Source organism: Bos mutus, chromosome 3, assembly GCF_027580195.1.
Source record: "Bos mutus isolate GX-2022 chromosome 3, NWIPB_WYAK_1.1, whole genome shotgun sequence".
NCBI classification, from domain to species: Eukaryota; Metazoa; Chordata; class Mammalia; order Artiodactyla; family Bovidae; genus Bos; species Bos mutus.
This window is the reverse complement of record NC_091619.1, coordinates 98,557,749-98,571,563: the sequence shown is the minus strand read 5'-3', so window position 1 is coordinate 98,571,563 and position 13,815 is coordinate 98,557,749. Positions and strand designations below refer to the sequence as shown.

The 13,815-nt window shown below is 44.7% G+C and overlaps 1 protein-coding gene across 6 annotated transcripts in view; it reads right to left on the bottom strand.

Moving 5' to 3' along the window:
* The window catches only part of TESK2 (testis associated actin remodelling kinase 2), a 137,700-nt gene that overhangs the window by 1,849 nt on the left and 122,036 nt on the right, over positions 1 to 13,815 (bottom strand). For 5 of the 6 annotated variants that reach the window (XM_070368154.1, XM_005894201.3, XM_070368155.1 and 2 more), the window contains 6 exons: positions 11,783 to 11,929; positions 2,094 to 2,176; positions 1,784 to 1,868; positions 1,227 to 1,310; positions 928 to 1,014; positions 111 to 228 (listed from right to left, as the gene is read on the bottom strand). In XM_070368154.1, the coding sequence (XP_070224255.1) occupies positions 111 to 228; positions 928 to 1,014; positions 1,227 to 1,310; positions 1,784 to 1,868; positions 2,094 to 2,176; positions 11,783 to 11,929 (604 nt within the window). The remainder of the gene's footprint in view (positions 1 to 110; positions 229 to 927; positions 1,015 to 1,226; positions 1,311 to 1,783; positions 1,869 to 2,093; positions 2,177 to 11,782; positions 11,930 to 13,815) is intronic. The other variant, XM_070368158.1, reaches the window with a different exon arrangement.

Here is a 13,815-nt window from a genome sequence, read left to right as displayed (position 1 = left end):
CTGTACATGGGATCCTGTGATCACAGCCCTAGAGGGGAAGCCCCTTCGCCCCCCACCATCCTAATATCCTCCCATGGGTTCAGGCTGGACATTCTAGTTTCATCTCTTACCCTTGGCTGTGGGCTGCAGCTTCCTGTCCCTCTCCAGCTCTTCCTCCTGTAGGCGGCTCAGAATTTCCTCCAAGGTCTTCCCAATCTCCACAAAGGATGGGCGTAGTTTGGGGTCCATCTGTAGTCATCCACACCAGCCATTAGCCCTGACCTCCTATCTTCCATCCCGAGGATGGCATTTGAGTCTGTTTCTGGCATCTTTTAAGAGTCAGATGTGTATCGAAGAGATCTTTTCTGAAGGTTCCAGACCGTAAGACTGAGCCCCAGAGTGAAGGTCAGGGAAGATGCTATTGTCTAGTACCCTCCCCTACCTCAGTGGCCTTTCTATGTCTTGTCCCCTTGTTTGGCATAGAACCCTCCAAAAGGGAGTGTTCACATTGGTTGGTTCTATTCTTTGAGTTCTGCAGCTAACATGTTTCTGGAAGCTACCTGGACCAGTCCCAGCTACCCCTTAGTCATAACTGGTAGGTGCGGCCCCAGACCTAAAATGCTAACAAGAGCCTTTCTTATGGGCTTTGGACCAGTTGGATGCATGGTCCAACTAAAACCTGACCAAAGCTCCATCAATATCCAAGAAAAGGGTAGTAGGTTTACATTACAAGCTGAGGACTGGATAATACAAAGCAATTTTCCTTTCCTTGGTCCAAGGCTTTGGGCCAGAGTCTGACAGGCCCAGAGGAAGGAACATAGGCACGGCCACTCATCATTGAGACAGAGGTCCCTCATGAGGCTAATTAGCAGCCTCTCCCTGTGGTCCTAACCAGGTGAACAGGGTTCAGCCAGCCCCAACCAAAGCCCAGGAGAAAAAGATACTCACATTACAGCAGTTGAAGGTGAGCTGCAGAAAGTCTGGGGGACAGTCTCCCACCATGTGCTGGAAAGCATCATAGTCTAGCCCGAAATTCTGTGGATGGGTATGGTGGAGAAGGAGCAGGGACATGGGTAGACAGGTCATTAACCCCTCCACCCATCCTGGCCTGCTCAGGAGAGGTGGAGAACTGCCCCAGAGAAGAAGCCACAGACCAAGTTCCAGGAACTCCACCCCAAGAAAATAAAAAATTCCATGGCCTCGAAAGCAGCCATCCCAGTGGCACTGATCCCCATCCTGGAGCTCACCTCTGTTCGGGGAAGATAGTCTGGATCAGCCTGGATGCGGGCGATGATCTCACAGAGGATGATACCATAAGAGAACACATCCGCCTGGTGGGTAGTGAAATCTCAGTTTCCCTCGATCGGGTAAGAGGTGGGGTTTCTGCCTCTCATGTTCACTAGCCCAGGCTTGGGCCCTACTGACCATGTGCTCAGTTGCTCAGTCATGTCTTAACTCTGTGACTCTGGACTGTAGCCCGCCAGGCTCCTCTGTCTGTGGGATTTCCCAGGGAAGAATACTGGAGTGGGTTGATATTTCCTACTCTAGGAGATCTTCCTGACCCAGGGATCAAAACCACATCTCCTGCATTTGCTGGGGGATTCTTAACCACTGAGCCATCAGGAAGTGGAATGAAATACTGACCATATTTCATTCAGTTCATTCACCAGGCAGCTGACAGGTACCAGTGCTGATTTTGCAGGAAGGATATAGATCCTTACCCTATACGTGAAGGGTGATCCAAGGCACTTGATGCTAAGAATGGATTCTACAGAGAATCAGGCCTTGGGGTCCCCAGACTCACCTTTTCATTGTAGGGCTCATCTCGGAGAACCTCAGGTGCCATCCAGAAGGGTGAGCCCACCACAGCTAGCTTCTCACCGCCTGTGCTGTGGGGTAAGAATGTATAGAAAATGAGCTTGCCACTGGTGGGTGCAATGGGAGGTCTGACCATTGGGAATTTCTCTCCCCCAAGGATGGGCACACCAAAATTGACTGAATTTAGGGAGCTGAGATTGGGCTGTGACCAAGTCCTAGCCTCTGAAGAGGACACTGGAGTCTTCCCCTTTGCCTCAGTCCCTTCAGTGACCCCAGCACCCATTAGGGTTACCCACCTGATATCAGGGATCTTCTCAGCCAGGCCAAAGTCAGCTACCACTGCAGAGTAACCATTTTCATCCCTCTTTATCAGGCAGTTCTAGGGTTCCCAAAGAAGAAGACATGTGGATCAGAAGAGGGGACCAGCCAGCCATAGAGTTTCCCACCACCCCTCCCTACTACCACAGGGTACCTTGTCCTTTGCTTCTTGGTGAAATCATGCTCTTGGGCTGACCCCAGTGGGGCTCTGATAGCCATGTGAGGTGAGTTAGGCCTGGATCTTGGGTGGCTGCCCTAGGATTCATACCATGCTCCAAACAAATATTTATCTTTGTTTTCCATGTGCTAGGCAAGGTTCTAAGTATCAAAGATATCACAGTAAACAGAAACCCTTGTTCTCTTGGAGCTTATAATCTAGTGGAAGAAGACAGGCTATCAGACCCTGGCCTCCATTCTTCTCTCAGAACGTAGAGACTCAAAGACCAGGCCTGACCTTGCCAAGTAATGTAAGCACAGGACAAGCCTATACCAACTTTCACTGCCCACAAGATTACAACCACCCTCTCCTCTGGCATTAAAATTCCACAATCTGGCTTTGTTCTGTGATCTGAGCCCCTGGTGCCCCTATGTACATATCTTCATCCAAACTTCTTACAGACAAGCCTGAACAGGCCCTTCAAACCTTTGTCTTTGCTTTTACTTTTTCTTTCCATTTGGAATATTCTCCCAATTCTTTTTTCCTCAGAAAATTTAGTGTGCTTTAAGGTAAGCTTACCTTTCCAGTCCTGACCTCTCCAGTTCTCACCTTCAGCTTTCTCAACTCCATTAACTCCTCTCTGCCACTTCCTCTTACAGCCTAGCAGAGAGGCCATCAGCCTCTCAGGGGCAAATTCGGGTTTGGGCCTTCCTTACACTATTCAATTTATGAGAGAGGTTCAAGACAAGCTTGTTGAACAAATGCTGCTGTCTCCAGAGAATGGATGAACCCAAATGACTTTAAACATAAAGCAGCAACGAGCTCTCCTCAAATATTCAAAATGGACCTACACCACTCTGGCTCAGGAGGCATCTCATTCGATCCCCCCTTCCTCCAGGGGCAGCACAGAACAGGGATCCTTGGCTCACAGGGACATTTCTGGGACTGGCAAGGCCCTCTAGCCCTCCCTCTTCCTCACCTTGGCACATAGTTGCCAAGGCATTGCCAAGTCACCTGGTTACTTCGCATCAGATACAAATTAGTCCCTTACTCTGGCCTTGATGTGATCACACTATGCTCTCTTTTTCTGAGCTGGAAGCAGCCTGTGATTTCATTACATCTATTGCCCTTGGTTCCTGATAGACTGTCTCTGGCTTCTAAGCAGGCCTCTCCTTGTGCTTGTCCTGGCTTCAGCCCTTCCATCAGTCCCCTGGCTCAGCAATCCACCCCCACCCCAACTCCCTGACTTTACAATCTATGAGAAGATGGGTTCTAAGCCAGCCTGTCTATTAGACAGCTGAAGTCTAGGCTATTGGGCACTGGCTTGTGAGGCAGTGGCGGCTCAGATCTGTTGCTTGTTTTTCTCCCCTCCTCTTCTTTCATCAACAACTCAGGCTCCTGTCTCCAAGGATCAGTCTGAAGTCCTGTTTACTACTGGCTTTTCAGCCCTTAGAAACAATCCTGCGAAATTCAGCTTAGGCGCAGCAATAAGGAACAGAGCATGGCCGGTACCCCTTATCAAAGCTCTTCAATTTCTGTCCCATCTTCACAGTCATGAAGCCCTCTCATACACTCACTGTAGACCAACCATCCAGGAGGAAGCGACTTACAGTAGCTTCTCTGAGCCGCTAAAAGATGGCTACGGCAAGGTTGATCAGGGCCCCACAACATGGATAAGCCTGCCTAGCCCAGTCTGCCTCTGATCTGGAATGTGACCCCTGCCTCTCTTAAAGCTTCTCCATAGCCAGCAGCCAGGGACTGGAGCCAAAGACAAAGATGGAATACTGAAAACCAAAAGAGCCAACTTTAGGAGTCTGTATCTGAGGTGATGAGGAAAATGGGGAGGATCCCTGACCAGGATTAGCTCCTATGGGGTTTTTCAATAAACTCCTGAGCCTGCTCTTAGTGGAGTCTAGACTAGTGAAGTCTGGCTTGCAACACTTGCTGTTTTTACTTCCTCATCTCCCACCCCTTCCTCACTGGCTTCTGCTGGAAGTGTTCTCCGGGAGGATCCCTCTGAGTTCCATGTCATTAAACTGAGTAGACAAAATCAGTCCTTAGTATTACTTGATTTTGCTGCTGTTGACATTGCTGATTATTTCCTTCAGCATTTTTATATATGATTCAGGGATCCTATCAATGCTGGACATGTAGAGACTAAGCCATTGTGGCCCTGGAGCAAACAGACTAGCTATCAAAGGCTGCTGCTAAGTCGCTTCAGTCGTGTCCGACTCTTAGCGACCCCCTGGACTGCAGCCTACCAGGCTCCTCCATCCATGGGATTTTCCAGGCAAGAGTACTGGAGTGCCATTGCCTTCTCCGATCAAAGGCTAATTACAAGCTATTTCTGTTGCTTTTGATTCTTCTCTCCTGGCTTCTGTGACACTATAGATTTCCTTCTCTACCTCTGGCTACTCTGAACACTCTAGGGCTTTTCCTCCCACCCCCGAGGGTGATGGTCTCAGGGTTCTCCTAGGCCTATAGCTGTGGAGACTATTCCACATTTCTTTTCTAATTACCACTTCTGTACTGATGACTCCCAAATGTATATCCTCTGCACTGACCTTTATTTCTCAATCTTCAGCTTTGCACATCTGGTCTATATCTGAACGACATCTGGATTATTCACACTTAACTCTATACATGCAAAGCTGAACTCATCTTTTTCCCCAAAAACTAAATCTCTAGCTGTATTTTTATGTCAGCTAGTATTGCTGTTTTCCACCCAGTTTGCTAAGCTAGAAACTTGGGATTCACCTAGACTTTCCACTCTTAACTCCAAATAATTTTAGCTTCTAAATGTTTTCAAATCGCCCCCTCCTTTTTCATCCCCATGACTGTTGCCTTAATTCAGGTCCTCCTCTGAATACTCCAGTATTCCAAATGGTCTCTGCCTAGGCTAGGCTTGATCTCCATAATCCACCTTCCTCACTTCTGCCAGCATGATCTTTGTAAAATGCAAATCTGTTACTCACCTACTTAAAAGCTAGCAATAATATATTGTATGATTCTATTTCTATGAAATGTCCAGATTAAGCAAAGCTATAGAAACTGAAAAAAGATTAGTGGTTCCCAAAGGCTGAAGGGAGGGGAGAACAGGGCATGGGGTTTTCCTTTTGGAACGATGAAAAGATTTGAAATTAGATAGTGGTGATAATTGAATATACTAAAAACCACTGAAATGTATACTTTGAAAGGATGAATTTTATTTTATGTGAGTAATATCTCAAAAAAGTTGTTATTTAAAAGAAGCCAACAATGGTTCTTCATTTCCTATCTAGAAGATAAAATCCAAGTTAGATAGTATATCATCAGACTCCTCTGCTTTCAATTCTTATCCCCTACCACTTCAGCCTCACAGTCTGCATATCATACTGTTCATGTCTCTATGCCTTTGTTTATACTGTTCGACTGATGTGATCTGGAATATAACCCCACCACACACACAATGTGGGTTGCCATGCCCTCTTCCAGGGGATCTTCCCAACCCAGGGATCGAACCCAGGTCTCACACACCAGGGCTTCCCTGGTGGCTCAGTCAGTAAAGAATCTGCCTGCAATGTGGGAGACATGGGTTTGATCCTTGTGTTGGGAAAATCCCCTGGAGGAGGGCATGGCAACGTACTCCAGTACTTATGCCTGGAGAATCACCATGAACAGAGGAGCCTGGTAGGCTGCAGTCCATGGGATCACAAAGAGTCAGACATGTCTAAGCAACTAAGCACAAACACACAATACTTACTAAGTAGAATTCAATTTTCAAGATTCAGCTCAGGCATCACCTTCTCCAAGAAGTCGTCTCTGTACCCTCAGGTTAGGTTCAATATCCTTTTCCAAAGTATCCTTTGCATTCTCTTCTCTCTAACCTTAGTATTTGACCTAAGTGTCTGTTTCTATAGTCCCTTCCTATAGCTATAGGCTGTACACCATATACTAAAAGATTCAGCAAAGCAGCAATATCTTAAGAGCGAAGTGCCCTTGAGAATATTTCCTAGCCCCTTGTGCAAGGGAAAGACTGTCTACTTCTGCCTGTGTGGTACCTTACGAATTAATTATAAAACAGTATTCATAAACTAGTCCAAGTGATTCAAACAACCTTGTCAGGTGGGCAGATCTGAGATTTTTACATTTAAGATGAGAAAAGTGAAGCTTCCAACTATGAGTGGTAAAGCTGTGGGTCTCCTGATTCTAATAGGATCATCCCCTAATGATTCTGACCTTTCCAGAAAAACTGGTTGAAAAGCTTTCCACTAGAGACAGCAAGGCTATGGCAGGAACAATGCAGTCTTAAGACAGAAGCAGAGGCCCAGGCCCATGGAGAAGGCAGCACTGTTTGTGCAGGCAATACAGTAAGACCCCTTCATCTGGGATGCTAGCCCCCACCTCCAAAGCTGATTAATCCAAGGGCGCCTACTGTAATGCTTGCATTTCTCACCCAACTTGGACATGGCCGCAGTACAGACTGACGGTACAGAGCACAAAATATGAACTCAGACCACTGTGGGGTTCTGAAGAACCCAGACTAATTTTCAGGCTGTGTGGGATACAAAGTCCATTAAATCAAGCTGAAGAATGCTTTATTCAAAAGTATGCCTGGAGTAAGCAACAGATATAAGAAAGGCCCAGTCAGACTTCCCTGAGGTGAGAGGTGACCTTTTCTGGTTCAAAGAGGAGCCCAGGCACTGCTGCCACCTGGCTCCCATTCCTCTTTGTCCTTCCTCCTATTATAATACATCACACAGTAGCAGAGGCTTACAAGTCTGCCTCTTCAAAGGGCAGGGACTGATCCTATTATCTCTGTATCTCTAACCTAGCACAGACATGCAGAAAGAACTCGGCCAAAGTTTGTCATGTGAAAGTCTGACGAATAAAGCTTCTTTTGAAAGCAAGTGAAAAGGCACACACTAATCATACATTCGACTCTCCATGGTGGGGACCAAGCTGACAAGAGATTCAAAAGGTGGCCATGAACGCATTTCTGTAAGCCAGCACAAACCCTTCAGGACTGCGCCAGAGGAGACACCTGAGAGCAGATCCTGAGGGCTCCTAGAACAGCCGCACAGCCTGTACTGGCACTGAATAAAACGACCCAAACAGAGAAATGCCAGGTCCATTTGTAAGTGTTAGCTCTAAGTGAAGTGAAGTCGCTCAGCTGTGTTTGACTCTGCGACCCCATGGACTGTAGCCTACCAGGCTCCTCAGTCCATGGGATTTTCCAGGCAAGAATACTGGAGTGGGTTGCCATTTCCTTCTCCAGGGGATCTTCCGACCCAGGGATCGAACCTGGGTTTCCCGCATTGTAGGCAGACACTTTACCGTCTGAGCTACCAGGGACCTCTCAAAAAGCTATTTCTATAACAACAAAAAATGGCTTTCCATGTGCCAACACCTCTTTCCCCTTACCCCCAACAAATTCACTCCATAAATCCAGTTAGAAACAAAGTACTGATTCTATGTCTCAAGAAAGGTTAAAAGTTTCTTTTCACAGCACAGCCAGATCAGAAATTGAACTCCCTCCTAAATATCCCAGAGACAACTAGAGTCCAACTTGGAGAAGATTATCTGGTTTGCTATAGTGTGTCCTGTCCCTTCCTTTCCACTCCACCATATGATCCTATACCTTCTCCATAGTTCTTGGGAAGTAATCTGCTCACATATCTGAATCTCCAACTTGACTCAGAGCCCATGGATGGTATAGATTAGGTTCTAGCAATTTCTATCTCCTCTAACAGCACAGTATAAGTGGTTCCAAAAGGCTAATGATGGTTCTCATTATAAAAAATGACTACAGAGTGCCCTAACACACACTCTCTACATCCTCCAGCATTCAACTGTTTCTAATTCATGTTCTCTTCAGTCTCTGAAACCACTCTCTTGAGTTTGATGTGTGACACAGGGAACCCAAAGCTAGTGCTCTGTGAAAATCTAGATGAGCGCGACGGGGAGGGAGCTGGGAGGGGTGTTCAAGAGGGAGGGGACATATGTATACCTAATGCCAATGTATGTTGATGTATGGCAAAAACATCACAATATTGTAATTATCCTCTAATTTAAAAAAATATATATTTAAAAACAAAGAAGCCCTCCTTAGCTGCCCTTAAGAGCAAGGCTCACATACAACTGAATCAACTGCTTCTAGCCTGCATGCAGCTGTTGCCACTTCTTGATGGAGCTCAAGAACTGAATGTTTTTAAAGCCACACAACCTCCCATTTCCTTCTAAGTAATCAGCATTGCCACTGCACAAACCTAAATCAGCCTGTTTCTTAGAAGTAGTTACAAAATTAGACTGAACAGCTATATGTGACAGACTTTTCATTCTTGAAAACAGTGTTTCAGTAAACAATGATGTGTGAATTCTACAAAGGCAACACTACTTTCAGTAGGCACTCAAAACTAGGATCCTCTCTGCCACTACTCTGGGCCCAGGATCATTTGGAAAATGGCATATGCTTCTCTCTGTCCTGGTTTACCCACCTGAAACACACTGCCAGTATTCTAAATCCCTCTTATTAGCTCTGGTCTGAGAAGCCAGGGCTGATGTCAATAGCCCAAGAACACTGAAGTCATTTAAAGAGGTGGAATAAAACTGGATGTGGGACTCAAAATCTCAGTTCTCAAGCAGATGTTCTGGCCTCTGTGCCATCAAGCACATTTTCTGCAAGAGGGCCAGGAAGCCTCTACTCTGATAGGCTCTATGTTAGGTGCTAGGGGGAAAAAGGTGAATAAGAGCAGCACTTGAGAAACTCATGTGTTGGTGGGAGACACAGACACAGTATACCATCAAATAACTGGAAATGTACACACTAAAATATAAGTAAACCTTTTACTGCACTTAAATTCAGATCCAAGGCTGACAATGAGGAGATAGTTTGGAAATTTCAAAGCCCTGCTCTGTCCCTTTAGCCTTATTTTTCCCTTGGGATTCTCATTCTTAGAGTCACTGTCACCACCACACAGGTCTCCTGGGTGGGGCTGCTTTGGTCTAGGTGTGAACATACAACCTCTCCTTAATCTCTGCAACACTGTGAAGTTGAAACATTTGGATAAAAGGGCAATAAATAGAGTCTCTCAAATAGGATGGTCTGGCTTATAAAATTTGCTTGTTTTTCTTCAACTTGAGATTCCCTAAAGTGTAGTTCCCAGCCTGTCTTCCAGTTGCAAAGTCATTTGTTCTCACCACCACCTAAAGTTCAGACGCAAGAAAGTACACCAATAATACCAGAGAATTTTTCTCCTAAATTCCCAGTTTCTCATCTCAAGCCAGCTGACATGGGAGCACCCACCATCAACTAGGAAAACCAAAGGACAGTGGTCTTACCCTAAAGATCCAAAAAGGGTAGTCATTTTTACAATACATACAATATGACAAACTCAGAACCACACTAGCACAATGGGATAAAATATTTTGGGTGCACAGAATGGAATACAATGAGTTCCTCCAGAAAACCTAGGTACCCTAGTTTACTGATTTTTTTTTGCTGAAAACCCATAGTCTATAGCTAAACACTCAATTATAAAATGCTATGAACTTTTCTTCAGTTATTTGCCAATAGACTATCTCTGGTCAGAACTTATCTTTCTCGAATATTCCTTCATGCATGGTGCCAGGCACAGAAGACACTCATGTGGGTGTGTAGGAAATATCTGTGTGATTGATAGACAACTGGTCATGACCTCCCTCTATGTTAGAAGACATGATGCTCTCTGAGTAGGAAGCAACAATTTTATTTTAGTTGCATGCCCAAGGTAAGGATATGCCATCAACTTAAGACAGTATCTAAGTTGATACAACCCAACCCATCTGCCAGGAACAGGTGCAATTTTCTAAGTCTTGACTTTCTAAAACATTCTAAGGAAGGAGAAGAGGCTGATGAAGGGATAAGATACCACCTTCCAGCTCCCAGCTGTCCAGCTCTTGCTTATACCATTGAAGATAAAGGACTTCTCACAACTAGGTCTCAGCTGGTCACCAGATTCCACCAATCTTAGGGTTTCTTCAGTAACAGTGCAGCTGACTACAAATGGCACTGCCACACCTAGAGCCCTACGAGCACTACTTAAAGCTATTTTCTGTGTAGTAGTCACAAACCAATGGCCAGGGTCCCTTGGGGACAGTACTTATGTTTAGAACACCAGGTCTATTGGCTCTGAGAGCACAGCCTGCTTTTGTTCCCTTTGCAAACTTTTTCCTGTAACAGGTTTCCTTACCCCTCATCCATGACAGAAGAGCTGCACGAATATGTATATGCATGTGCATATGCATGTGTTAAGGGTGCAGATTGAAGTGACCACTGTTCTTGGATGGTCCATATACCTCCCCTGCGTGCATGTGTGTGTGCTCAGTTGCTTAGTTGTGTCCGACTCTTCGTGACCCCATGGACTGTAGCCCACCAGGCTCCTCTGTCCATGGGATTTTCCAGGCAAGAATGTTGGAATGGGTTGCTATTTCCTCCTCTAGGGGATCTTCCCAACCCAGGGATCGAACCCATGTCTCCTGCATCTTCTACATTGGCCGGTGGATTCTTTACCACTGAGTCACCTAGGAAGCCTCATATACCTCCCTAGGAGAATTTTAAATCAGCTTCTGAACACAAGTTATATTAGATGATTTATAGTTCCCATATCAATGGTCAAACAGTATTATTTTAAAAAAAATTTTTATTGGCGTATATTTACAATGTTATATTACTTTCTGCTGTACAGCAAACTGAATCAGTTTTATATATATGCATATCTCCACTCTTTTTTAGATTCTTTTCCCATATGGGTCATTACGGAGTATTGAGTAGAATCACTGTGCTATATAGTAGGTCTTTATTGGTTATCTATTTTTTATATATAGTAGTACAAACAGTACTATTTAAATAAGCCTTGTCATGTGGTATCCTGTGCTACTTGGCCCTGAGGTGTCTGCCTTGTAGTATAGCCAACTTCCTCTAAAAGCAACTCTTTTCTAACCTGGTCACACAGCAATTTGGACAGCAAGAGAATACTACAAAGACCAGCTGATGCCAAAGAGGAACTGGCAGGATGGCAGAAACTCAATCACACAGAAAGAAAATGGGTCAGTACATTATGGCCTCCAAAACCTGTACTCAAGTGACTAAAAATCACAGAACCCCTGCTGGAGACCATGGGAGAGAATACAAAGAGGCAGGTTCCCACACAGCCTTGACTGCTGTCACCCCTAAAGGGCAAGAATCTCTTATGTGTTCTCGTGCCATCTATTCCTGCAACATACATTCAGTAGTGAGTGAAACCAAGAATAAACGTTCTCAAGATGTATGTGCTGATGGACTCAACAATGAAAGGAACCTGCTGTGAGCCAAGTTTGGCTTTCTAAGGACTAGCTATACACAGTAATAAGCTGTATCTTCCATGATTAAATGTTGAATTTATAAGAGATCTCCAACATTCCAAAGCTCATTAATGACTGGTTTCTTAATGCAGATTTCTTGGTAAATGGAAGATAGTGTCTCAAAGAGTTGTCCAAGTAAAGCCTTCGTACCTTAGAGGTGAGGTCCCGATGGAAAATGCCTTTGAAGTGAAGGTAGCTGAGGCCCACTGCTATGTCATAAGCCAGTTTCACCCTCACAGTCCAGGGCAAATGCAGGTTACTGTCTAGCAACTGTTCCAGGTTTCCAGAGTTGATATACTGCAAAACAGAAGGAAAACCCAGCTACCATTTGTCAACAACGTTTAGGGTGGGGGTAAAACTGCTGGAGGGTAAAAACCTAGAAGACAGAGACTGTTGTTTTTCTTTTTTTTTAAGTTACTGAGCAGTTATTCTGCATCTGGGCACTATGGTAGATGCTGCACCTTCCTTTGAGATCACAATCTATTAAGGGATATAGACAAACAATATCATGTAGTAAATGCTAAAAGATAGCTTTGTACAGGTACGACAGCACAAAGGAAAAAGGTACAGACTCAATCTAGGCATGTCAGAGAAAGCTGCACGAAGGAACTGAGGAGTTCAAAGGATGACTTGGGGGAGCAGGAAAGAAAGTCCACACAGAGGGAACAGCAGACATAAAGCTATAGGTTAAGAGCATGGTGTATTCAGAAAACTAATTTACTCAGTATGGCCAGAGTACATGAGAGGTGAGGCTGATATGCTTTGCTAAAGTATATGGACTTTATCCTATCTATAGGGAACAAAAGAAGCCTTTTAAGCCAAAGAGCAACATGTTCATATTTGTTTTTTTAAGGAAAAGATTATTTCAGCAATGGTAGGATGGATGGATTAGAGTGGAGAATATGGAGAAGGAAAAATAGGTTAGGAAATTATTGCAATAATCCTGGTGAAGGAAGAATGCCTGAGTTAAGGCAACAGTGGAGGCACTGGAACAGAGCAAGATTCAAGATTTTAGATGGCAAAGTCAAAAAAACTTGATGAATGCCTTGATGAGGAGGAGGAGAACAATGAAAAGCTCCTAGGTGGATTGCAGGCTATTGGCCCCTGTGTGCCATTATTAAATACCCAGAATATAGGGAGAGGAGGTTTTTAGAAGAGGCAATGTTAAAAAACAGGGAGTACAACTAAGACATGCTGGGCTTAAGGGCATGTGGAGATACCCTATACCAAGTCAGTTTGAAGTTTAGGAGCAAAATCTGGGCTAGAGACTAACATTTAGGAGGCAATGACATTGAGCTGAAGTAGTCACTGAGGCTAAGGAATATATGGGATTGCCCAGGGGTTAACATATAAGGTGGGAAATTAACAGAATCCCAAACAACTGGAACATATACAGAAGCAGGCAGAGGAAGAACCACCAAACAAGAATGTCACCACAGAAGCCAAAGAACGAGAACATTCCAAAAGAGAAAATGACCAAAAGTATCAAAATGCTACAGATCAAGTAAGATGAGCCTGAAAAGTGTCTACTGAATTTGCCTCTAACAAGTCACCGGCAGGACTTCCCTGGTGGTCCAGTAGTTAAGAATCTGCCTTCCAATGCAAGGGATGAGGGTTTAATCCCTGGTCTGGGAGCTGAAAATCCCACACACTGTGCCTCAACTGCCGAGCCCACAATCTGGAGCCCATGGGATACAACCAGAGAGAAGCCCATGTGTCACAACAGAAGATGCTGCGTGCAGCAAGACCCAATGCAGCCAGATAAATAAATAAGAAGTCACTGGCAACCATGGCCAGAGCAGTTTCAGTAAAGTGGTTAAGACCAGAATAAGATCAAAGTGAATTGAGGAGTGAGTAGGAGACAAGGCTAAGTGGAAACTACGTGAAGACATACTCGTTCAAGAAATTTGGCTGTCTGTCATTCCTACATACCCACAAAGAGCCGCTTTGTTTTGTTTTGTTTTTAAAAAGAGCAAATACCGAGATAATAATAATAACCACAATAGCAGTGGCAGCTGCTATTAGTTGGTGCTTACTTTGTGCCAGGCACTACTCTGAGGACTTACCATTAATTACATCATTTAATCTTCACAAAACCTCTAAGCCTAAAAATAAGCACTTCATATCTTTTCGGAGTGGGGGGTGATATTGGATTTACAAAAGAGTAGGGAACTGATGGGAGA